Raw genomic sequence first — 27,228 nt, 5'->3', positions numbered from 1 at the left:
AGCTGTCCAGACTTTACTGGAATATATAGTAGATTAGGCTTTCTCTAAGGGAGAAACGAATATATTAACCCCATATTATTTATCTTGCATAGCAACCTAGTCCCCTTACTGTGCAACACGTTATATGCCCATTTGGTAGGCCCCTCACCAGAAAACGTGAAGAGAAAACGGCCAGGCTGCTATAACTGCTAATGACAATCCTTATACTCCTGGTCTTTGTGTGTACATGTTTGAAGAATAGAGAGAGAAAAACAAAGGTCCTTATTTCAATTACTATCGCAGTTTGGGTTTATGTAACAAAGTTTATTTTGTAGTTCATTGGATTCCCGAAGGATTATAATTTTTGTCAAATATAGATTTTGATTCATCAAATGTGTCACAGGGGGACATTTGCACTAAACTGATACGGAATTAATTTGTGCATGGTGGCGATTAATCAATGGTTCCTTGTGCTGATTAAATGTTTTCAGCAATACTATAATCACGAAGAATTTATACATCTGTATGTCTCTGGTTTATTACTGCCCTTCTGTTTATCGGCAATCATTTGTATAATTGGCAACTACGTGAATTTCGATTTCCAATCCCAAGTGCAGCAAACAGTCAGTTTTAATCTTATTTTACAAAATTTATTAATTTTCCAAGACGCATTTATTGGTGAGTAATTTGACAATACATTAAGAAACTCTGCACAGTTCATTCGTACATTGGCAAAATACAAAGTGGTTTCAGTACACATTCCAACGACTTCTGCTTAAATAGTAGCATTTCACCGTAACAATACCTCGGCCATACAACTTCTTCACCAACTATGTTTAGGGTTCCACAAATAGGAAAATGTGCGTCGCCGATGTTACTTATTTTCGACGGGAAATGCGCTTTGAATAACGTGTTTGTGGCGTAAAACGATGTATTAAGAAATGTGCTGCTCCTGACAAAAAAAATGACCAGGTCAACGAGTTGGAGCTGTTCTTTAAATGTGGTTAATCATATATGTCACAGATAGGACAGAACCAATGCTTTACTATACATATTAACAACAAATATGTAAATAGCTAAAATGTCTTTAAACCGTATTCATATCATTATCAATTTATTACAAACCAGTACTCATGTATATCAAAATAGGATCAAAATACAGAAAGAAAATTATCCTACCTAGTCAAAACCGCCATTTATAAATCACTATAATTTACAGAACACACGCTAATGATTTAAAATAATCTACGAAAAAAATTTACACTAACTGCCCTGTAATAAAACACTTTGGTTCACTTATACAAAATGTGTTTTATTGTAACATTTTAAATAAATTATGTCAAGAAAAACAAAACAGGAAAACATGAACGAATTACTTAACAAAGACGGACGGTGCATATCAATACCAATATTTATATGATTTACAAGTTTATTCTGTAAAACCTCCAATACGAAGCTTTTTTTGTGAAATGCTGAAAGCCAAGGAAGGCTTTTAACCAGACAGTATCCATCTTGTTTCGGCCTATAAAGGCTTCTGTACGTTACTATTCACATCAGGTGCATCTTCTAACGCTCTCCTGTCGTTCAAATGGCTATGTAATATACTCCCTCAACAAAACGATATATTGGTTTATTTTCTCCAAAAAACAGGAAAATAACCAAAGAAAAATCAAAAGTAGTTGGCCTTATATGCAAAATGTTATGGAAAATAATTCTACACGGTAATGGGGTGGGAGAGGGGTAAGGTGGGGGCTCTGGCGATCGGAAATGTTTTGTAGTTGAAGGTGCATTATTCCTGACCATTGACTTCAATTTATGTAAGATTTCATTCAGGATACTTCCTCTTTAATACACGTCTGTATCATTTTGTGCATGCCAGTGCATTACATAATTTTCACATTACCTACAACCTAGGCGCTGGGCCTCCAGAAATTCATGTATTTCAAGTCAAATGTTGCAGTAAGTTTGGGATTGCAAACATCTAATGAACACATATTTAGCTAAGAGTTCTTATAGTGAAGGTATGTCCAGATAGTTTGCGTTCCGCGTTAGATCATAGTTCTGGGATCAGAGTTCCTGTAAGAATGTTCTCCTGGTCCAGGCGATGATGAATTGCTTGGAGGAGTTGGAATTCCACTTGCTCCCGTGCTCTGACACACATACCATTCGCTCAGGTTAGCTGCGTGGGAGGATGTGATGGGGTCAAGCTGAGAGGCTGGAGCCGGGGGGTCCCGACCTGAGTCCGAGGACGGAGATACCAGCGAAGGGGTGGAGGATTCGTAGCCCGAGCTTGGAGGAGGAGATTTGCAGTGGACCTTCATATGCTTACGGAGGGAACTGGGGTGCGTGTACGATTTATCACAGCCCCTTACTTTGCAGTTATAGGGCTTGTCACTTGTATGCACATGAGAGTGCTTTTTTCTGTCGCTGCTGTTAGCAAAACGTCTGTCACAGCCTTCAAACTCGCATTTAAAGGGTTTTTCACCTAAAAGGAAACCACAAGGGGCAGCATGATGAGTCACAAACGTTAAGGTATATTTTTCATTATTGACGATAAGGTATTATCTTCCACTATTAAAAGTACACATTAGTCACTAACCCGTGTTTTAATAAATAATGAAATAACCACTTGAGGAATTATAGTTCTATGTTGCGGCCACTGTCTTTTAGATTACAATATACGTTATTCTAGCTGGTATCCATCATTCAGCCACGCTCTTGTGGTTTGCAGTAAAGTCCTGGCGGACCAAAAGCGGAAAATAGCAAAAAAATCATATTGATAATTAACTTAATTTAAAAATTAACTTCATTAAATCTAAGCTTAACACAATGAACGACATCAGCAGTCAATATAAAACAGTGCAGCTACAGTGAAAATCTACGTGCTTTGCAACTGAGTTCTTTTCCCCGAACTCTCAAAATGTCGATTTAATATTGCACCGTAATTAGCCAAACGTTCAGAAAGCCGTTAGAATAATTTGACCTTCACTTGCTAGGTTGAGACGGCCAATCAACGATATTAGTGTAGTACAAGCTAGTAGTAAGTTAGTGGGCCCATGGGGAAGCCCAGACGCATAAACACTGTTATTGTGCCGTGTCTGGAGCGTCCGACACTACGAGCATGAAGTCTGCTCTGACAATTCCCGGGAGCTCTAAACTCCTCCTGGCTACACATTTCTCCTTCTTTACTATTAATGCTGTGTATAAAAGAATGAGTAATGTAAGATTAACTGCGACCAATCCTTGTTAACTGTCATTTCACCAGCTAGCTTAACCCTGGCTGAAATATTTTAAAAAATAGTCTCAATAGCCTTCCTCAACTTTGCATCAGATAACTTAAGGAAAGATGGCTACCTGGTGATAAACTCCACAAGCTGTTTGCACATTCTAATAAATTATTTTAATATCTACGTTTAATTCCGGGTTTAAACCTTAAGTGGTAATATTTTATAAGTGAGGTGACAGAACTACTGAAGCCTTTGTTTACCCAGAGGCGATCTTTTCATGCTTGTTGAAATAAATAATGTAAAAGGGACGGGATTTCAATTCAATAAAACCTGCCTATAAAGGACTGAAGCCAATCAAACGACATGAATATTTTACAAGATAATTACTTTGTTAATAGAATTAGTATACTTGCTATTTTTTATTTAAGAATTTAGCAACATTAGTATTTTCAATTTGAAACTGAAAGAGAAATGCAATATTTATCATAATTACAGTGATTAATTGCAACATATGGAGAACGCTATTTAACTGAAATATGGAAATGTGTGAGCATTCGGCGCTGCAAAACATTCGGCCCTTTCATTGGTTGCTATATTATTTTAAATAAATAGATATACGGTGGGTCGAATGGAAAGCACTTGTAAATTAAGTGCTCAGCACTCTAAACTGCTGAGCTGAAGTCGATGAAATGCTGGGAAAGTTTGTTTAGGCAGGCACAAGACAATGCTATCAAGTGTCAGCTACGCATAGGCAGCGCGCCTGCCCTGCGCCAGCAACACCGATAACATTTGCATATGTAACATACTCCACCATTTAAAAATATGGGACGGAATAACGCCATGGCCTGATACATTTCTGAAATATGGTCTATGCATTTTCTCCCCCCCTTTTTTTGCATAAGCAGTTTTATACAGCGCCATCTGTGCTGGATCGTTTACAATATATAGAGGAAACATTTATTTTGTTCTTAATATGCATCCATGATAATTCATGTAAACAAAAATGGTCACAAACCACCTCTTGATCCGATATACACTGAAATTGGACTTCGATCGATAGAAAGCTAACCCACATTTCACGATTACGGGGCGAATAGACGTTGTAGTGCAGCATACTGCCTCGGGTTAAATTATGTCCATTGATTTCACGGAGAATCCTTCTCTCTTTCACCACTCCAAACATTCGCCTCCCCCACCTACCCCCCCCCCCCCCCCCCCCCCCCTCCTCCGTTTTCGTTCCCTGGCCCTCCCCCATACTTCCCTTCGCAAACTATACTTGGAATAACCACCGGCCAACAAAACATGTTTTGCTGCCCTCCGAATAGATAATGGAACTGAAATATGTGCAGCGTCTAAAGAGATAGCCGGTATTGGGTGAGGGTGGGGAGCAGAGGGTGTGAGGTTTTGCGAGTAGCGGGAAGGTGGGAGGTGAGGAGGGGAGGGGGGGGATAGATTTCGAGGGGTCTTCGTTACCCTTTAATATTTTGTACCCCAGCAAGGCCGCGCGCAAGCAGAGCTCACTGCGAGGAACGTGCCAGCGACGCGTCAAACCGCTGCTTAAAACCAATTAATAGAAGCTGTTCTCGAGAGTGTGAAATTTTTACGTGCAGTTTCATTACTTATAGCTTGTCCTGGGAAGTTCAAAAACAGATTTCAGTAAGCTTCGATTTACTTGCGGCTAACTAAAACTAGCAGATGTTTTTGACACAGGTCCAAGTTTCACAAATGGTTCTGCAAAAAGGCATTTTTCGAAAAACTAGGCCTGAATACTTGCTTTCTTTACTCTTGAGGCTTATAACATGTTTAGCTCTATAAAACATAATCAGTGGAGACGGTAAAACTCGCATAAGTCCCGAACAGATGCAAAATATTAAATTGAACATTAAAACATTAAAATGATTAAGTTTGTGTTTCTAGATTCTCGAAAAAATTTACAGGAAATATACGCATTACTTTCTCTTTAAAAAAATATGCAAAAGTTCTCATTTAAAGCTACTTTATATCAAAAACAATATTCACAGATACTTGAGGATGATGCTTTGGCAAAAATAAGCCTGCGCCTGAAAGATAAAACTTAGTGTCTTAATTTTTTAAATAGAAATTGATCCTGCGCAGCTTCATAATTTGAACCTATAAGACTAGTTACAGCTAAAACATTATCAATTATTTATTACCCACAACATTACGAAGTTCTCAGAGCTGCGTCATTTATATATATGCTGGGAAAATTAGGCTAAATTCCAAAACACATAACACAAACAGTGTCACTCTGCGTTTGTATTGAAGTCCCACTGGTAATAAACCGACAGATATATTTTATTATTTTGTTAACTTCTGCAAATCGGAAATGAAATAAACATGAAATAACGATCCTTCTAAGGTACTGACCTGTGTGAGTTCTTTTGTGGATCTTGAGATTTTCTGATCGAGCAAAGACTTTGCCGCAGCCGGGGAATGGGCAGGGAAATGGTTTCTCGCCAGTGTGGACTCTGATGTGATTTACAAGTTTATATTTGGCTTTGAAAGGCTTTCCCTCTCTTGGACACTCTTCCCAGAAACAGATATGGTTCGACTGCTCTGGTCCCCCTACGTGTTCCACAGTTACGTGAGTCACAAGTTCGTGCATCGTGCTAAAAGTTTTTGAGCATGGTTTTTTAGTGACAGGGTCCGGCTCAGTCCACTTGCAGATCAGTTCCTGCTTGATAGGTTGCCTCATGTAGCGAAAGAAAGCACCTGGGCCGTGGTGGGCAGCTAGGTTCATGCCACCGTAGCTATGTAGAGGGGAAGAGGCAAAAGGATCACTCCTGGAACTTGCCACTTGGCTGTAGTGTTCAGACCTGGCGTACATATCTCCAGGTAGCCCCAGTCTTAACTGTCCGTTCAGATGATGTCCAGTTGGGGCTGGATGGGGAGTCTGATCATGGAGTCCGGGGAATAGAGAGTGGCTTCCAGCTTCGGGGTGACCATGGTGTCCGGGATAGCTACCTGTTGTTGATACAAACATTCCGTGGTGAGAACTCGTGCCAGGATATTGATCTGTGAGACCAGGCATGACTGAGGATGTCAGATCTCTGCGGATGAGGAAGTCTCTACCTGCCGAGATAGCCTGGGCAGTATAGCTGGCGTGAGAGTGCGAGACCGAGTAACTGACTGCTGCTGCCGCCTGCGCTGGGCCAAACGCTGCCGTTGGATTGGAGACAACCTCAGCGTGGCCTGCCATATGATGGTGATGGTGGTGGTGGTGGTGGTGGTGGGGATGGGATGGGCTGAGTTTAAGTGCCGCGGCGGCTGCAGGGTGCCCCATGTGTTCAGGCCCGAATGGACTCGGCCCCAGGCGGGGTTCTCCAGTATTCTCCCCAGGGTGCGTGTGTGCCATTGAGTGGGGATGGCCGCTGAGCCCCGGGAAGCCTGTCATGCTCTGGGGGGGATGGTGATGATGATGATGGTGGTGCGCTCCTGCCAAGTCTACTAATCTCAGCGCTGGGTTTCGCTTGGCGAACGATGGGTCCACCATCGGAGCCCCCAAAGCATCCATGCTTATAATGCCTGACTGCAGGAAAATAATTAAATAAACTTTTTTTTTCCAAAAGTTACCGAACTTTGAAAACTCGCCCTTTGCCAACGTGGAAAGCCATTCGGTGTAGAGAGTGCAGACGGATGGCAGCAGCAGGAAGCATTGAGAAACTGAATTGAAATTCATGAACAGCTTTGTAGCCCGTCGGGCTCCGCGAGCAACACGCCGTCTCATTGGTGAGTTCCCAATGATAGACAGTGCCAGTTACGGACCCCAGACGGGACACATGCGTATTACACCCGACCGATGTTTGATGGGGTGGCGGGGAGGGGGTGGGGGGCAGGGCAGGGCATTGGTAATGGGTAAGGGAGGGAGGGGGGGAGTTGAGGGGTGAATGGGAACATGGAAAAATCATTTTGGCTGAAGGGCGTGGGATTTTTCTGCTAGTTTCTTGAAACACACTAATTTTATTAGGGAAATCTGTAACCGTTTTCGCCTATTTCTGCTCTTCTAAGGGGAATCAGCTAAGGGAATAACAAAAAGCTGTACATTTTAAAAGTTGATCAGAGCGGGAGTTGTTTTTTTGTGAAAATATCATAAATAGCGAATATTTGCCGTTTATTACCTCATTTCTGTGTTTACTTTTGCTAAAATCTGGTCGTTGCCGGGAGCTTCCGCCAACGATAAATTGGGAAGCATTTAAGATTCTGGTCTATATAAAGTATTCTCAACTATGAAATTAAATTATATGCGCCGATTATTAATCTGGATCTCACTTTATTTTGGAGAGATTAAAAGGGCACAGAAAGCAGGGATTCTGCATTGCTGCAGGATTTTTAAAAATAATATGAGGTGTTACAACTGTGTTTGTTTTACGGACAAATATACAGTTAGACGTGTAGGAAAGTTTACCCGGTGTCTGAGCCAGTCAAATACCAGTATCTGTTTTGCAACATCAAAGACTGTGTCCCGCTCACCGCTGTACTGAGCCACAGCAGATCCTGTGGTTTATGCAAGAATTTAGTTTTTGCGGGCAAGAAGGTTCGGCACTAAACCTTAAAATGAGGTTATGGCCTGTTATACTCCGGCCGGATATTAGTTAGTGATTTTTTATCTTTCCTGACACTCGCAGACTGCCAGGCGTGTTATGTTTTTTTGACAAAATCAGACGGCTGGTGTTCTTAGCGGCACAGACGATCAAAGAGATTCCCAGTCAGAGGCATCTGTTAACTTTTTTTTCTTCCCGAGACTGAGTATGAAACTTTCTCAGCATGTAATAACTTATTGAGTTCTCTTGCCCGCAGTCCCGGCTTGGTAATTCTGTAAGCTAGAGTCCAGGGAAAGTTTGGCTTTTCGTGGAGGATGTTGGATCGGACTTGAAGGTGGGGATGGGGGAGGGGGAGAGGGAATACTTCTATTTTCTTAGGCGTTGTATTTTATTTATTTTTTACCCCGGTCGGTACTGTTTGTCTACAGATTGGCAAGCGATTTGAATTACTGCCTACTTCACATGGATGCAAACGTGTTTCGTTTTAAAACTAAACGTGTTTCCAATTCCAAAACTACAGCTTGCGAAGGCGATCCCAGACCGTGCTTCGAGAATCTATACACACAGCGTAATCCGCAAATAGGAAACCCGCATCGCTTGTGGTGGAAAAGAAAGTAAACTGTAGTGTTGCGGGAGGCACGCAGAAAGATAACGTGATGATAAATGACTGTGTGCTTGTATCTTTGCACGGGCACACGTGAATGAAAGGCTTTTAAAGCGATCTCCCGTCTTCATATCAACCTTACGATTTCATATTTTTATTCTAATACCCGAACGCAATGCTGCTTACAATCCCTCCCCCAACATACAGTCTTATGTCTGCATCTGTAACTTGCTTAGTGCAGATCGTCTGTGTACGTCGCCTTGAGTACAGACGTCTGCCATCTAAGTGAAAAGTAGTTTAGACTTTGATTTTTCAGAGAAGACCAGGGTGACAAAACAGGCTACTAACTCAAACATGTACGTTGTGGCTCCTCAGATTATTCACCAAGGGTACAAAAGGGGAGCGGAAACCTAGTGCTGCGATATCCGTGGATTTAGGCCGTCGTTCTAAGCTGATCAACGGCAGGGCTTGAAGCCTGCAGCCTTGCACACAGCAGACCTACAGTTCAAGAGAGAGAGAAAAAAAGGTAGGTTTTCAAAGGGAGGTGGGAGTTATAATGTGGAGAGAAATTTGTGGGGGCGGGGGTGGTGGTGGAAAGAAACAGAAATACCAAATTTAAGCTGGGAGAGAGATAAGAAGGAGAAAAGGCGTAAGCAACGTTATACGTGTGGGGAATGTATCCAGAGAAACAAGAAAGAAAAAAATGGTTAAAAAGTATGATCAGATGAGAACACGTGGGGGAGGGATATAGGCATGGCGATGGGGGGAAAGATCACAGTTGTTCAAATATTTCTCTTTAGTCATGGCAAATATGTTGAATATAATGAAAGATTTGCACAATTTGTAAATACTAACCTTCAAAACGCAAGGAGGGCCAGGAAGATAATTCAGAAAAATATGTTATTAACGCATATTCACTGTCAAACAATAATTTCACATATGGGTATTAAAAGTCTTTGGAATATCTCATGCAATAATACTTGTACTACGGTGTATGCTTTATATTTATAAACAGCAAATATTTCAATAGTTGACGTTTTTATTTCTGTTAATTCACGTACTATTTGCATCTACCATAGTTTGACCATCAGGTGGAATCACAAAGCGCGTGAATAATCTATAGATTTTTTGCGTGTTTTTATTTATCACCCAAAGAAAGCTATGCTGTGCAACAGAGAAGGATGCAGTGTAGATCTGTGAATGCTGACACGTTTATATCTTAGCCTCTAGGGCTTCACACTGCTGGCTTAAGATGGGATTTGTACATGTGCGTCTGCATTACCTGATCGAGCCCCCACCTTAGTGTCCGTTTGCCTGCTGTCTTCCGAGCATTTTTTCAGCAGCAATTGTCAATTCCTAGAAAAGAACAGACTGCTTATGCACGTTTCAATATATAAATGTTTCCGTAAACGTAAATATACGAGAAACATACAAGTAAATTATAATGTCGAATAACATGTTCACATGTTGTCACTGTGGATACGTTATTCCACGTATGCATGCACTATTACACCTAAAGTATCGAGGGCTGCAAATGTTGCAATATTGTTTTGTGTCTTTGAAGTAAAAAGCACTAGACAGTAAGAATATTCCATTACGGTAGACTTTGAAATAAAAAAATAGTCAAAGTGGGATATACACCTCGCTAACGTTGCTAATGCTACATAATAAATGCATTTTAGCCAGATGAAACATTCTGTGCTTTACATTAAGTATAGGATATATTAGATACGGTGAGACGTGCACTCATACCTAACAATAAGGTTGATGTGATTCAACAATTCACTTTATTGATCCCTTCACACAATCAAATGTTTTATTTCAAAAATTAAATGTAAACATCGATAAATTATGTGAGATTTGCTTTTCTGGAAGAGTATTGCAAAATTTTCCCCAAATTATCTAGAAATTAGAATGTTACTCTTATTTTCATTTATTAGATAATTTTCCAATGTGATTCAAACATCACATAACAAAACGAGCTAGATTTTATATCCTCCTTATGATCGGCAGTTCACTGCTTCATGTACCCCATTATAAACAGGAAATTATTTCAGAATTCCAGGTCTGTAGACTACAGGATCAACACGAAAGAAGTCCAACTGAGATACCAAGGAACTTTGATTATACCTTTGTGTTGTATGAAAAACAGCGGGAAAAAACACTACGAGGAATGCAATAAATAGACATGGTACTCCGCATAGTTAAAACACTACTGAGCAGTGTACATTCCTAATTGTTTCCTCGCAAAATTGTATTTCGAAGAACACATTATAAAGGAACAGATTAGGGAAATAATATTTTTTGATAAAATCTCGGTGGTGGCGTTATTCTGATGCAATGTGTTCATGCCCTTTTTGACCAAATTTGATATGAAAAATAGCGGAAAATCTCGCTATTTTGTGTCCCAATATTCCATGCGTTATACTCCTTTCTTTCAACCCACTCATAGAACGTTTAACGTAATGAAGAAGGAAATTCTTCATTCTACTACAATTTAATTCAGCTTGTTGCAAGTGCGTGAGTTGGTGCATGTTTGCAGTTTAAATCATAAGGTCTAATCTAAGGATATCGTGATTGATATTGCCAATAAACACAATGGACCCATTATATTTCTGGCAAAGGGCAATAGGTTGTCCATTAAATCACCCCAAAAACTTAAAATCGAACAACATGAAGCATTGGACAGCATTTTTAACAAGCAACATAATATGGGATAGTATGTCTAATGGCTAGGATTGACTGCGCACACTCAAGCTGTGAGTGGTTTACGTTAGTGATGTGCGGTGTTGGAATTCCATGCCATTCTATCTTATCATGATACATTTTGCAAATATTTAACTAAAGAAGTTTGATTATGAAGAAGGGTATAACATGTTTTATGTGTAAAATATGCAAACTGTCCATGTTAACTAAAACCAGAATAATACCCCAGATTAAAGAAAGTAGCAACTATATCATACTGAATGATAGATACATCGCGGTTAATTAGCAACATCAGCGTGGTGCACTTTGTACAGAAAGCAGAGTTACTTTTTTACCTTTGCTGCATTTTTAAATGAGATATTTATTCTGTACTTGGCGTACATACGATGCTACATCCAGGCCCCACCCCCCTTGTAACTGAGGATATTAATTTCATGTACCAATAAGTCTTAGACTTTTGTCTGGCTAATTATATTGTTGAAAATAATCTTCAAGCAGCACCAATTGATTGCATTGTTTGGTTTTGCCTGAGCAATATATCAGTATCTCCGTCGTATCTGCTTTTCACTCGTCTTTTTGCAGACGTCAACTTAAAAAAAAAAACACAGTTAAACATTATTATGATACATTTCTTCTAATAACTGAAACTATAAAAGCTATAAAAGCAGAATCGGGGGAGTATAGTTGTTTTCGATGTATTTATAGACGAAAAAAAGCATTTGTTTCAAAATATGCTTTAGTTTCTCCGAAGGAGGCTGGGATGTAATAACAGGTTATCACCATGGTAGAGAAAAATGGGTGCTCTATATACAGTTCTCATTAGAGTTAAGATCACTAGTTGCACTTTTAATGCAGCTACAATATAAACACACTACATATAAAACGCTAAATTATACGGGATTTTGAGAGAATTCAACACACTTTTCAATGTCGGAAACAGATACACGTGATTAGTTAATTTACCCGCTGCGTTGACCGCGGAGAATAGATACCGTAGTCTATATCTCACCACTAGTTTATGACTGGAACTGATTAAGCAGCGGTGGAAAGAAGCTAGAAACCAGATAACTTGTACCATTACGATTGTATATTTGTAAGAAAAGTGATACCATCTAAAGATATACTGTACTTCCCATGTCTAAAATCGTTATTGCAATTCAGCAACTAATGTCAGCACTCTTTTGCGAATTATATTGAAGTATTCCACATTCATACCAAATTTAGAGAATCGATGCCTATGAATGTCTATAACTTGAAGGATATATATTTTGGTATTGTTCTGAAAAATATCCTTATACCTTTAACGGTAACCATGTCCACTAGTAGTGCGTTGTATTCCTTTTTTTGCAAACACGGAACAATTATGGAGAAAAAGATCTCCTCGTTCAATTTGTTGCCGAATTACTGCTAACTTTACACTAAAAAATTGTCTTGGTGACACTAAGCCGAAAATGCGTTTTGCTAACATTATCATTGTTAAATAGTGGTGATGCAGGAAAGCTTTTTCTGGAATGAATCGGGGAATTATTGTTGTAGTTATACATTTCTATGTAGATACCTGTAAGGCCGATATTTAGGAAGATAGAAACCCACCAAGAAAACCAAAGCTCCACTCCAAAGTTGGTCTAATATACTCTTCCAAATCACATTGTATTCAAATTATCCGTAAATGAACAAAATAATGCAACTGTCATGGAAAAATATGGAATCTACGTAGACTGGGTCGAAGGTTGTTGTTACAATACTATGGTCGTCAAATATTAATACTGGTACTTTCAGGCAGGGTACATTGATCTACAGCAAACAGCTGCTTGCGGGATGTACTGTCACTAATTTATACAGTGAGCGACGACATAAAACAATGTAAATGACCACGATTCAGACTAGAGGTCGAAAACGATGCCAATGGAGATCCCATTGTGTGTGTGTGTGTGTGTGTGTGTGTGTGTGTGTGTGTGTGTGTGTGTGTGTGTGTGTGTGTGTGTGTGTGTGTGTGTGTGTGTGTGTGTGTGTGTGTGTGTGTGTGTGTGTGTGTGTGTGTGTTGGTAGTTAGACTAATAGTTAGGCTGTTTTTTTTTTGAATGGGCAGGTAGATGAACAGACAGACAGACAGACAGACAGACAGACAGACAGACAGACAGACAGACAGACAGACAGACAGACAGACAGATAGATAGATAGATAGATAGATAGATAGATAGATAGATAGATAGATAGATAGATAGATAGATAGATAGATAGATAGATAGATAGATAGATAGGTAAACAGAGAGCGAGAGACAGACTGGGAACAGCCAGACAGACATGCGTTATGAGGACAACATTATTTTGTGTCAACAGCTTATCAAATGAACAAATTACTACTTAGTTTATTGTTGGTATTTCATTGAAAGTGCGATAATACCATAGAAAGATTTTTAAAATACCTTGATTAGTATAACACGCGGTTTCAATTGTAGTTATATTAATTCGAAATCTATTAATTATTCATTTTACAAGCTTGCATCTTAGTGGTTCGGTTTCTATTTTTGATATAAGTTAGAAATTCGATGATGCTAAATGTCACGCCGGTACTGGAACTGGTTTTGTTCAGAGTTCATCGTGTATTAAACAATGCTGAAGATAATCCAAGAGCTGGCAGTCATCGTCTTAAGTAAAGAACGTCAATTCAAAGGAAGTTAAAACAAACTATGAAATAATATCTATCATCTTTACACCATTTGGGGTTTTTTTTGGATGTCATTTCTTTCCAAGTGTGTGTAGGGGCGAGTAAAAGCGTGTAAAGACGTGTAAGCGTGTCAATTAAAAAAGTAACTAACCTGCAAAATGCTCATTGTCATATTTCGCCGTGAGTATGCATTTTACTCCAAGGAGGCACCAGCAAATCTAGGGGATTTTTGACAACCAAATAAAAATTCCAATCGTGGTAACTTTTTGTAGCAATGTTACAGGTAAATAGATATTTATATTACTAAATAACTTTGCGGGCACAAAAGCTTCAACAAAAAAGTGACGTTTAAACGTATAGGGCATGTATTTAGGGCTACAAGTGTTCATTCGGTAAATAATATCAGCAATGCATAATACACAACAAAATTACAGTTTGCCTTTCAATTTCTTTATGCCAATATTTTCTGCGACAACATTAGTATCGCAGTGGATATGAGTGCAGAGCAAATGCAAACTCCATTTGTTTTGAATAGTTCAAAAGCTACAAATGTAAATGCATATTGCATAAACATCTCCCCCCCCCCCCCCCCCCCCAAATATATAACTTATCTATAAATGAGTACAGTGATCATAGCATATTTCTTATACCGTTATGATTTTGGGTATATTTTGTTCTATATATTAATAATCCTAATAACATCTTATTTGCTACGTATATTTTACTCAGTTTGTGTCGTAATTTCAATATCGTAGTGTTGAATAATCCTTACAATATCCTCCATAATGTCTACCCCTCCATTCACTTGTATTTCAAAAATTCTGGTAAATTTTCGGGAGCAACATAAAAGGATGTTGCGCCTTGTCGTGCATTAAGGTCATTTTTCAGTAACTATGAAAGATCGACGTCAACAAAGCGCACTGATTTCTAAAGTTCTGTTTCCTTTCCTTGTTCAAATACACCAAACTCGCTCTTCCCGTAATTCACGAATTTCCAGTTTTTAAGACTTCGAGCACCCTTCAGCATCCATAGCTGAAGAATAAATTAAGAAAAAAGGAAAGAGAATAAGTGATAAAGACCTGTTTTGTTTTTCAATCCCGCATTGGATTAAAAAAAAATCCCTTTGAATATCGTAGTGTGAAATCCCTGTCTAATTGTAACTATACTAGAAATAATTCAGAATATTGTAATAACTCTGCATGGACAAATTATCCAATACACGTTTCGCACCTCCAACGTCGATGCCATGCACAGATTTCCGGGCAGGCAGTCAAATAATGGGTAAAGTCAGGGGTGGCCTTCAAAGTTCTGCCTCCCGCCCCTAAACTAGCTCAGGCAACCTTCTGATAGTTGCAATTTTAATACAAAACTATCTGCTGAAAATCTCAATAATGTGTCCATTATAGAAAGTCTAATAACTCTGTCTAACTTCCAGCTTCTGGACGTTATTTTAAACAACAATTTGAAATGATATTGGACTTTAGCCGGAAATCACCAGAATACCAGTTGAAAATTATCTTTGCTTTGATGACATTTTAGTTTAGTGCCAGTGTCCAAATCATACATATTTCCGGTTGCATGGTTTTTTGTCTCAAACAAAGCAAATAGATAGCAAACAGTTCACAGAAGCGCCCACCACTAAAATCCTGTTATTTCTACTATTATGGATATACCTAATGTTAGTGTGGAAACATTAAAAAGTCAATGTGCGTTCAATTTGTTAATTTATATATAGAACAATTCCATATTGAACAATTGTTTTCCAGTTCGACGTTTTAGTTCGAGGACAGCTAATATTTTTCGAAGGTATACATTATGTGGCATTGTGTGGCTTTGGCACATGTGGTCGGTCACGGGTCATGGGTCAAACGATATGGTATTTCAAAAGTCGGCGACTTCAGAGCTATCCTTGCGCGCAGAAGCCAACTAACTTCATTTGAATCAGTTTTGATAGAGATAAGTATAATAAACGAAACGATAACACACTGGCTCAGGAATCAAACAATACGATCAACACGAAGAAATTCGGCCTCAGAAACATTCAAATTAACTTTGAAATAATTCCAATGTCCATTCCAATGCTTGGAATATTTGCTTAGAGGAAGCAAGTAAACAATTATCAGTTAATTATCTTAGAATTCTAATGCGTTTTGCTTGCAGGAAAAACACCGATAAACGACACGCGTTGACCGACGCAATTGTTGAAGAGCTCTCTCACTGTACTAGAACATACATTTGAACACAAAACAATTCTAGTTGCGAGTGTGGTTTATAAGCGTAGCTGCGTTTTAAGGAGAGCATCAGTTAATACATGTGTGTCGCAAATAAGCGATTGAAAGATTAACTTCAAATTAGAAATCAAATTTAAGTTTTAAATTGAATTCATGGAACACATCGAATTTTAAATCAAATTAAAACAATTCCTTTTTTAAACTAGTACTTCAGCCTACAGACGTATATCCCCCCACCCCCGCTCCTCCCTTCATAGAACAACCAAATGCTTTGCTATCCATCGACCGAAAACAATCCGAGGGATAATATCGGTACACACAAGTGCTTTCGAATGGAAATGCATAATTCAAAGCCACTCGCACCTAGTTTTGCTTTTATTGGAACATGATGGCTCCTGACAAGGGCTATTCTGAGGAAACAAAAATCTGACTGATATCTCTATTCTCTTTTTAGTCAATTGCATTTACATGAAAGATGATGGAAATTCAGGGGTCAGGAGTCGTTTAGTATAAGTCACTTGAATACACGTGCCTCTCTTACCGTCCGCCACCTGTTGAAGAAGATGTCTTCGATCATTTAATTCAGGTAACTGAAGTTTTTAAAGAAATCTACTTTGTAGCGGCAAATAGGTAGTCATTCTTCATTTCGCCTTTTCAAGGTTTCTGGAAGCAGTTAGGGAATGTATGATGAAGCAGAAATGAGCCGTCAGGATGATATTTTAATGGCTTATATGTCACGTCGGTGCATGCGGCTTTGAACTCAAGCAGCCTGCGTTTCCTGCGGAGAACGCCGCAAATCCCACTTGATAACTTCTACCATCCTTCAAATTTAAAAATCAGTCCTTCTTTGTATATTGGGAGAAGTAGTCTAAAGATAATGCTATGGGAAACGTTTACTTTTCATACTCCTAAAGTGTCCCTTTAGAATTTGCACACTCAATGAGCAGTAAATCTTTTTGAATCAAATTGCTCCAGCTTCTGCTTCTAGACTGCTGTGATTTTAATATCAATGTTATCAGTATATTGCATCATTTAAAGTAACGCTATGAGGCTAGCTATTGTAATCACCCAGCAAGACAATATTATGTTCTACTTAAATCTTTAAGAACGCAGGATATCCAGATATCCAACCAAAGCAGACAAATAAGATTTCTTTTTGTGCACAAATATGGGACCTATCGCGTCAGAATAGTCAGTTTAACCACAATTAGTATCTTCTCATAAGGCAATTTTAGACCATGAAAGTACCTTAAAAATTACACTAATACCCTATTCAATACCCACACCGGCCTCGTGCGTTCGGCAAAGTAAGCACGTAGCCTCAAATTGTTGTAAATTGGAAACCCAAGTGGCATGCATTTTAATTTGTTTTTGGTATAAGCTCTTAGTGCGAACCTTGTCGTCAGGTTCGTACCCCGTAATGATAAACATGCTTCCTTGAGCAACAGCGCTACTGTAAAATATCTATAGAACTTTGCTGCCGAATAACGTCCTAAGGTGGTCAATTAAACGCTGGGCTTTCGCATACTCCAATACCTTCGCGCGAAATATTTTGTTCGAACTTAACCTGTTGTACTTTAACAGTAAATACTTTTTTTTTAAAGTGTTTGTTTGAAAAAAAAAGCGAGCAAACGTGTTCGTGTAAACTGGGTAATCACAAAACTGAATTGGAAAGAGCATAGATTGGAAGAAATAAGACAAGTATGTGAAAGCAGTGCCCTTCCAAAGTGATGGTTTGCTAACGGAGATAATAGTTAAAGGATGCGGTAAGATCTCTTTGTTATAAAATAAGACTTTAACTCGGAGGTTTAGCTTCAAGGAAGTTCATTGAAGTGGTGAACAAAAGGTAAATTGAACGATTCCGATTCTTTGTTGGCTTTTTACGTTTCTATTACTTGAATGTAATTAGACTTAATGAATATGCAAACCGTTGGCCTCACTTTAAAAAAAAAACTTTACAGGGACACAGTAAATAGACTTTAACAAATCTGGGGCAGCGGATGGGAGAGTGTAAACTAAAAGATGATGTGGTAAAAAGCTATATTTTCCTTTACTGACGATGTGCATAAACAATTTCCGCATTCATTGTCCGCAATCAATGAAAAGCGCACCACTTTTTATACATAAAGGGGGGAAATCCTTACTTCCAGCTATTCTGCGATTGTGTGAGGACCTATAGATATGTATAGAGCAATTCATCGTCACCATAGTAAAAAAAAGGACCAAGCAAGATGTTTTCAATCGCCTTTTACATGTGGAAAGACAGGTTAATCAAGGGTTTCGTCTCGAAAACAACCGAGTGTTGTATGTTTGTACTGAATCCAAACATATGCATTTTCCAAACCCAATTCAATAGAGTGTTCTTTCTCTTTTTGCTCACTCATCTGGGTAAGTGAATTTTCACCGGCGATCAAAAAGCTACTGAACAACAAAGGAAGCCGCCCGCTTTTTTTTTCTAGTCTGGAGTTGTGGCACATTAACGAATTTCAAACAGTCTGACAAGGGGTGACTGAATTGTGAAGTCGAAGAAGACAAGAGTTTTCTTCTGTTCTCTCTCCCACCCCCTTTCCCTCCTCCTCTTTCCATATTATATATATAAAAAAACTAAGAGGGGGGAAAAAGAAAGAAAATGCGGTCGGCAATAATTTATCAGGAGGGACTGTCACGGGTGCACAATACCTGGGATTGATGAGGCGGGCGGGCCAATCAGGAGGCGGGATGTGCGCCCCAAGCTGGTGATTGGCGCCAGGGCACAACGGGGCAGCGCCAGCCTGGCCAATTGGTGGAGACGCCGAGCGCCACGTGACTCCTCCCCCAACTCCCATTCATCAAGGGGACGGTGTTGTCTTTTCAATTCATTTATCTGCAGGAATGATTGCCGCTATCATTCTCGAGCTCACCGCCCGGCTGATGAGGTGAAAGTTTCTCCCCAGGAAGATAAACCGCAAAAGACAATATTGCATGATTTGCGTTTGCAGAGGGGGAAAATATCTTCAGCAAATTCCCACACGCTGAAGAGAGAGAAGAGAGAAAAATAAGGAGTTTTTGCAAGTCCTGCAGACAGACTCAGAGACTATTTTATATTAAGCAAGTTTCGTTGTGAATTGTTTGTAGTTTGCCTTTCTATATATTATTATTCACTTTCTACCCCCATCGCCAGACGATGCTTCTGGACGCTGGACCTCAATATCCTACTCTAGGAGTGACTACCTTCGGATCATCCCGACATCACTCAACAGGCGATGTCAACGACCGAGAAGTGGGACTGGGGATAAATCCTTTCGCTGACGGGATGGGTGCTTTTAAAATCAGCCCCAGCACTCACGATCTCGCATCGGGTCAAACTGCCTTCACGTCGCAGGCACCAGGCTACGCCGCGGCTCTGGGTCACCACCCCGGCCATGTGGGTTCGTACAGCAGCGCTGCTTTCAACTCGACCCGGGACTTCTTGTTTCGCAATCGGGGCTTTGGGGAAGCGGCGGCGGCAAGTGCCGGTCACAGCCTCTTCGCTTCGGCCGCGGCTGCGGGCAGTTTTGCCGGACCCCATGGACATACCGACGCTGCGGGGCATCTACTCTTCCCGGGGCTTCACGAGCAGGCGACGACCCACGCTTCTCCAAATGCACATGTAATGAACGGGCAAATGCGCTTAGGCTTTTCTGGGGACATGTATGGCAGAGCAGACCAATACAGCCAGGTCACTAGTCCCAGATCGGACCACTACGCCTCGACCCAGCTACACAGTTATGGTCCCATGAACATGAACATGGCGGCCCACCATGGGGCCGGGGCCTTCTTTCGATATATGAGGCAGCCCATAAAGCAAGAACTGATATGTAAATGGATAGAGCCCGAACAGTTGACGAATCCTAAAAAATCATGCAACAAAACTTTTAGCACGATGCACGAACTAGTTACACACGTAACTGTGGAACACGTAGGGGGACCAGAACAGTCGAACCATATCTGCTTCTGGGAAGAGTGTTCAAGAGAGGGAAAGCCTTTCAAAGCCAAATATAAACTTGTAAATCACATCAGAGTCCACACTGGCGAGAAACCTTTTCCCTGTCCATTCCCCGGCTGCGGCAAAGTCTTTGCTCGATCAGAAAATCTCAAGATCCACAAAAGAACTCACACAGGTATGGAGAATTATTTAAAAAAATCACGGAGAAGTGAAATGTTACGGAGCGTTTATAATCGTTTCTATCATATTAATAAACAGGTCTCCCATATTATTTATTCAATAGCAATTTTAACAATACATATGCAAATAAATATCATGTCAGAATAAAATGCACATGTTTAGCACTTTGATGTTCCTTAACTCTTGATGTTCCTTGCTGTGGCTGTGGTTCCTTAAAAAAATAAGAAAATATATATATTTACCGCGGTTCCACGTCATGAAATGATATACTTTAAAAAAAAATTCCAAGTAGAATCAGTTAACATAATATACGTCGTAGTAGTGTTTATTTTCAATTAAATTGTCAATTTTATCTAAACATGAGAATACCTATGGTCGCTTGGTTTCGTTAGAAATTCACACCCGAAAGAGCATATACTTATGTTTTTTCACTCCCTTTAGTTTGGCTTCTTTATTGATAGTAATTAATTTTACACATATATATGTTAGTGGATTACATAAAGCCGCGAAATCAACTTTCGTCGATACAAAGTTCTATTCATGTAAATATATTTGCGCGTAAATATTATGTGCGTGTTTGTAAATGTGTACGAGCGCGTGTCCGAGTATATATGGGTATAATACGTTCCCACCGTGATACATACATATTGGGATCTTCCCGGGTTTATCGTCTTGTTAAAACTTGGTCTACAGTGTGTTTGTGAAAAAAAATGCACTCGACAACAATGTCGATGTTAGTGGCACATAATGGTGAGGTTGTTGTAAAGATTTAACAAAGTCGAGATTTAACATTTTCTCGACTGCAAAACCACCAGGGGCACTTAACAACAATTCACTTCACTGCATGAGATGTCCACTAACTCTTATTTTAAATAAACAGAATTGGAAACGGTTTAATTAAAGCGAAAATGCAAATAGAATTAGCAAATAATCATTTCCGTTGTCTGTTTAAAATGCTATTTCAGCATTTGCGTTACAAAGGCTGTATTAGTCTATTAGCGAAGCTATGCTTGTGTCAGGGAGAATCAATGTTTTAAATAAGAATTTGAATCCAAAAACTAGTCAGGTACAACTTTATTTGAGATACTATTGCAATTAAAACAAAACAATTACTCGTGGGCATATATGCATGTAAGGCCGCTACGGCAGCTGCAATGTCTTGTAACTAGTCAGTGTCGATAATATAAATTAAGTAAACGATCAACATTATTAATCTGTGATTCATCCGCCATAAAATTCTAAACAGAGAGGATGGGGACATAATCTAATCATGCTGCAGATATTTAGACGTGAGGCATAGTTGGAAAAAATCGTGAGGCAGGGTGATCCAAAATACGTATTTGTTTTCATGATGGCTGCTTTTCTTTGTTTTTTAAAAATAAGTTTAGTACTTTTGTATGTACACTCACGCACATACCCGGTCACACAGGCACACACACACACACACCCACACACACACACACACCCACACACATGTAACGTACACAATATATGTGTAAATAATGAATTTCCAAGAAAAAAAACCTAAAATGGTATTAATAAAAATTGTCATCGTTTGATAGGGGAGAAGCCATTCAAATGTGAGTTCGAAGGGTGCGACAGGCGTTTTGCTAACAGCAGCGATCGCAAAAAGCACATGCACGTGCACACTTCTGACAAGCCGTACCTCTGCAAAATGTGTGACAAGTCCTACACTCATCCCAGCTCTCTGCGAAAACACATGAAGGTAATTAAAAAAAATGCGATTTGCATTGCAAAATATTTAATAAATACAATGTTATCAGGAAGCGGAATGGTCATTTTGAATACCTGACAGCTCCGTGCAGATTAAATTATGGAGCAAGATCCCTTTTGTAACCATGTATGGTCAATATATTTTACTCTACCATAGGTCAAATTTAAATATCGCCTACAGTTACGAAAACAAATCTATCAAGCATTTTTGCTGCATTTGTTTACTTGGCAACTTTTGGCGATTACATTTTTGAAACTGAATTTTGCAAAGGTCTCATTGTGTTAAACGATATATTATATAGAAATACATTTTACAAATTTAAGGGAAAGCCCTCACACAAACGCTATAGTTGTCTATAAGGCTATTTTTATATGGTGGATGGTTTTTGTAGGTCCACGAAGCAGCCTCTCAAGCGTCACAGCCTTCTCCTGCGGCAAGTTCTGGCTACGAATCCTCAACACCCCCTACCATCGTGTCGCCCTCTACAGAAAACCAGACCAACAGTTCAATGTCCCCGACATCATCTGCAGTTCACCACCACACATCCAACCACAGCACGCTCTCATCGAACTTTAACGAATGGTACGTTTAAGTAAACCTACATAAAAATACAAAAAAAAACTTTTCAAAAAAGACTCCAAAGTTACGATCGCGAGGAATCAAAGACAAAAAAAGCTGCCAATAGACGCCGAAAGGAATAATAAAAGAAGAAATCAAAACCTTTCAAAGGTTTAGTAGCGAATCTTAAAATGCATGTAGGACGATGCTATTTCTCTAGCCATTGCCAAGTGCTAGATATAGAGAACGATCTGATAAAGCTCTGAAATTGCATGTGTTCTATGGCAGCGGTCTTTTTTCTTTCCTTTTTGTAAATATAGATTTACTAGTTTAAGAGTCTAATGTTTGAATCCTGTACATAGACATATCACAGGGGATTTGTCAACGTGGTATTTGCATATCTGGGCGACGGTTGGAAAAAATGCAATTATTTGTTTATGGATGGCAAAAAGTTACTATAGTCGATGTGTACCAAAATGTGAATTACTTTGTATTTGTCTCAACTGAGCGTCAGAAAGTTAGCAGATACTATTGTTATTAATGTGCTTTTTGTATCCAGTGCAAACCTTTCGTCCCAAAGTCTAGTCAGAGTAGTGAAGTGTTCAAAGTGTTGCTTGTTATGTCAAAAAAATATCGTAGTGCAAGCTTGGAACCCCGTGTTAAAATGTAACTTTGTTTTATGTAAGACTTGATATTAAAGCAAGATAAGAAATTTATCTGTCCATTGCCTTCGCAGTTGCGATAAATTTATGTATATATTCCCAATCTCCATATTTATCCGCATGTACGTAAATTACCGGTATTACGTGTTACAGATATTCGATATTTATGAAAAATGCATTCGTATGTAAGACCTAGTTTACAAACTGTTCCATAACATTTCGTACAATATTAAAGATTCCAAAATCCAATGCGCTGCATTCAGTATTTTTATTCATACGGCAAACTATTGCACGTCACAGAATAAAATAATCGAGGAAACATGGGTAACTGAAATATATTTGCTGGAATTTTCTCTATCAAACGACAACAAAAGTGCATTTGGAGATATAAAAAATGATGGACGTACATATCCCTTCTGAGCACTTGAAATCACTTAATTAATATTCATACCGAATTTTTTGAAATCAAAATTTTGGACCATTGTATAAAAATAGTTTGTATTAACATTGCGATTAACATTATGAGCCATAAACTATTAGAGGCAATAAAAATAACCTAATTCAACGTAAATATTGGCGCAAGATATTATTTGTTGCGTAGTGTAAAAACAACCGCCTGACTTCACAGGAAGTTAGCGGAAGAATAATGTGTCTGTTTTGGGCGCTGTTGTTTCTGGGAATACGTTGATAAATATTTCCATCAATGTTGCAAATTTTGAAAGGCATTTTAGTTTAAAAAGATCAACAATGATTACACATCCCTTTTAACTAGTCAATTATGACAGATTTCCCAAACTTTTTCTAAGGTAGGGGCAACGTGAGTGCATGGGTTTTACAATTAACTAAGGCATCTGCAGCTTCATATCTTTGCGATTATAATCGTTAATAGCTGGCATTAATTGAAATAATTCTTAATTTGTGTTCTTCACTGAATTATAACCAATGGTTCTAAATCCAACCACTTAGTGCAAAATTAAATCTACAAGAAGACAATTTATTTTATGTAATCTGATTTTCTTTGTACGTCTTTACTTATTTAATTCGCATCCAGTCTAAAAAAAATCCGTTCCATTCGATGATGCTCTGATAGCAAATTACTAAATGAGGAAAAAATAAAAATCTAAATTACTTATGCTTAATGACTGTAGCCGAACGCCTGTTTCACTAAATCAGATTGTCTTCTTTGCTATTTACTTTGATAGATTTGCAGGCTATATTGCTTCCACTAACTTAGCTACGCTTGTTGGAACTGTTAGGCTTTGTTCTTCATTGTAGCTTGCATGACCGCCCCATTAAGCAGACAACATATCAACAGACAACACAAATCATGATGCTAGCTAAAGTTACGAATTCCCGTGATGTCCATGGAGTACACAACAGAAACTGACCTTCCGGGGGATGAGATTGATAGTTTCACTGTGTTTTTTTAAGAGTAGAGTTAGCAAGGCCAGGGCTATATGGTAAGTAGGCGGGTTTGACAGAAAATATAATTTCATATGGTCCAGGAACTGTAATGTAGCATTAAATGCAATTAGATTCATAAACATTAGTTCAGCAATCATACTCTGAAATATGATGTTTGTATTTTATAACATCGTAATGAAATAGTCTTAACTTATTAATAGGCATTTCGCCGAATGCTGATTTTGCCCAGCGAAGATAAGCTTCATCCAATATTTTTAGTAATTAATTGGCTTGCATACTATTTAAAAAAAACGAGTGGCATGTTAGTGAATAATAGCACTTTTGAAAATAATCTTTACAGCAGCTGGTAACAGTCAGCCATAGCAGTGTTGAAAGTAAAATCAAATCATAGAGCGCCACCTTGCAGAGAGAAGGATTGCGAGATTTCTGAAGGCAGAGTGAGCAGCGAGTGGGTTGGAGCTTCACAGAGCAATAACATTAAAAAGGCCATTCACATCCAGGCACACGTATAGCTGTATTCCCCACCCCCATTTGTGGATCAGAGTGGTAGAAACATCAAAATCAGCATGTGGAATAAAAGTACACGAAAAAACCCACATAACCCATTTAAAACAATTCAATGAATGTTTCGTGTAAGTATTTAACACGGGTTACGTAAATGCACAGCATTGCAATACCGCTCCCCACCCCACACCCTCTCCAACTCCCAGCCATATCGTACAGGGGAGCTTACTGTTTGTAAACATTTTTGTTTTAACTGGTTCCACTGCCCGTTAATAGAAAGGACATTGCCACTACAAATTATAAGTGTTGTCCTAATAATTTCTGACACATCAATAAAAGAAGCAGATTCATTTTTGGCGCCCGTGCGAGGTTCACCACTGGCAAGATAAACATTGCGGGAAAGACGCAACGCGTTTTGGATCCGGCCTGAAGGTTGAGATATTGCCCTAACACGATAGCGGATTTCCAAGTTCTAGCTCGTGGTAACTGTCCAATGCACATCCAGCTCACTCTATATACCCTTTTTTTTGCAGTTGCAAATGCGAAATATAATATTCATTACTACGCTGCTCGAAACCAATTGGTATTTTGTCGAAGATTAGGACTGTAGGGCGAGTAGATTGAAACCAAAGTTTGGCAAGCGTAACTTATCTGAATAGAAATGAAGCACCAACAAATATATTTTCAATTTCAGGTTATTACGAGCAACAGCCAAATAGCTGCTTTTAATTGTACGACATCTCTCAAATGGGCCTGGACGTTGACGACCAATCGTAATGGCCAACTATATTAAACCTTCTTGCTTAAATTCTATAATGTACATAAATAATTATTGTTATCGTTTCATAATTTATCAACTATGAAGGCCTATGAAGTATTGAGATAGAACGCATTGTGCCACATTATTTAGCCGAAACTGTAGACCGCGTTTTCAATAGTCTGCTTAAGAAAATATCAATCCTCACCTATTTTTTGATATAGACGTAACTAGAACGTACTTTTTACTTTTGCGGGGTGTTTTAATTTTCCGTGCTCTATTCATTTTCGGTTTTCCAAACACAACTCTCTTTTTTTTGTTATTGATATAATACTGGAAAAGGGGAAATAACAAAAGGGTCAGGATTTCATCGAGAACGTTTATCTGCTCGCAGCGTTCTGAATACAGCGAATACATTGGCGCTTCTAATTAACGAGTTCTATCCTTAATATGGTGGGGCGAAAAAACTGAAGGCATAACTATAATAATAATTGCAATGTCCTAACCTTGTCTGTGCGGATTGATTAGCCTGTATACTTTGGATGTAGGTGGGTTCCGGCTATCAGAAGTCTTCGCTGGCTTATTATGTTGCTCCATTTGTTCCTATTTTAGCAGCTAGTATCTGTTATAGTGCCACAGTCACAAAAGCATCCTGTTTCATGTTGACGACTCGAATCAATGCAGGTAAATAAGATTATAGGTACGTATTTGTAAAATATAAAGATTTCGCCGTGTACATTGTCACATACAAAACAAGTGTATGCAAAACGTGTAAATAGCGACTGGCTTTTAAAACCGCGCTTGGAACTTTTTGCCTTTTATATTTCCCTACTTAATCGAAGAAAGCAAATTGGCTGCCATGGGCTCCTGAGAGCTGTGCAATCCAATAACTAAAGAAACACGATCAGCCTGTGGAATATCACTGCTATTTTTAACATGCAGCTGGAAGCTGTCATCAATTTGTAATATTTATTCCATCGCACGGAGTTTCCAGATGACGCACTCTGCACAAAAAAAGAATTAAGTGGAATTAGTATGAAAAACATGCTACAATTCGCGTTTTAAATCCTGCCACGTTAACATTAACAGATTCGCCGACGCGATAGTTAAAGGAAAATAAATGGTTTGGCTGCTATATTTTTTTTTTTCCTCCCGCTCTTTATCCCAAATGATTTTTGCCTCACAGAGAAATTTGCTTTAGTAAACCAAAATATATTTCTGGTACTTCTGTCTGGTGGAGTAACCGTGAGTTGTGGAACATGCGCAGTACGCTTGGCCAACAGTGCTGCACATGCTGGTGAATATTTATTACAACCAGCATCTCCTGACCTTATAGCAAAGGCTGTCCACTGATTCCTTGCAGGACAAATTAGTTGCCAGTCACTTACGGCAGCTATTAATACAGGTTAATGTGATACCACAATAATTAAATCTGCATAAATTATGATACTTTAAATATCCCCGCA

General features: G+C 39.0%; 2 protein-coding genes across 5 annotated transcripts; one reads left to right on the top strand and one right to left on the bottom strand.

Annotated features, from left to right (window-relative positions):
- Window positions 1-607: 607 nt before the first annotated feature.
- On the bottom strand, window positions 608-6,960 carry LOC116979935 (zinc finger protein ZIC 4-like). The gene is made up of 2 exons (XM_033031883.1): window positions 5,595-6,960; window positions 608-2,464 (listed from the first exon to the last, which is right to left on the bottom strand). Exons 1-2 carry the CDS (start codon window positions 6,952-6,954, stop codon window positions 2,028-2,030), a joined length of 1,797 nt encoding a protein of 598 aa, XP_032887774.1. The 5' UTR covers window positions 6,955-6,960; the 3' UTR covers window positions 608-2,027.
- Window positions 6,821-23,325, top strand: LOC116979937 (zinc finger protein ZIC 1). Of its 4 annotated transcripts, none has more exons than XM_033031887.1 (7): window positions 6,821-6,956; window positions 8,748-8,898; window positions 16,432-16,563; window positions 17,582-17,743; window positions 19,138-20,116; window positions 21,684-21,847; window positions 22,248-23,325. In XM_033031887.1, exons 5-7 carry the CDS (start codon window positions 19,141-19,143, stop codon window positions 22,446-22,448), a joined length of 1,341 nt encoding a protein of 446 aa, XP_032887778.1. In that variant the 5' UTR covers window positions 6,821-6,956; window positions 8,748-8,898; window positions 16,432-16,563; window positions 17,582-17,743; window positions 19,138-19,140; the 3' UTR covers window positions 22,449-23,325. The 4 variants fall into 4 exon arrangements, with proteins under 4 accessions (XP_032887778.1, XP_032887776.1, XP_032887777.1 ...); XM_033031885.1 differs by lacking the exon at window positions 6,821-6,956 and adding an exon at window positions 7,980-8,102; XM_033031886.1 differs by lacking the exons at window positions 6,821-6,956; window positions 17,582-17,743 and adding an exon at window positions 7,980-8,102.
- The last annotated feature ends 3,903 nt before the right edge of the window (window positions 23,326-27,228 follow it).

Source organism: Amblyraja radiata, chromosome 13 (assembly GCF_010909765.2).
Source record: "Amblyraja radiata isolate CabotCenter1 chromosome 13, sAmbRad1.1.pri, whole genome shotgun sequence".
In the NCBI taxonomy this organism is placed as follows: Eukaryota; Metazoa; Chordata; class Chondrichthyes; order Rajiformes; family Rajidae; genus Amblyraja; species Amblyraja radiata.
This window is presented reverse-complemented; position numbering and strand designations above follow the sequence as displayed.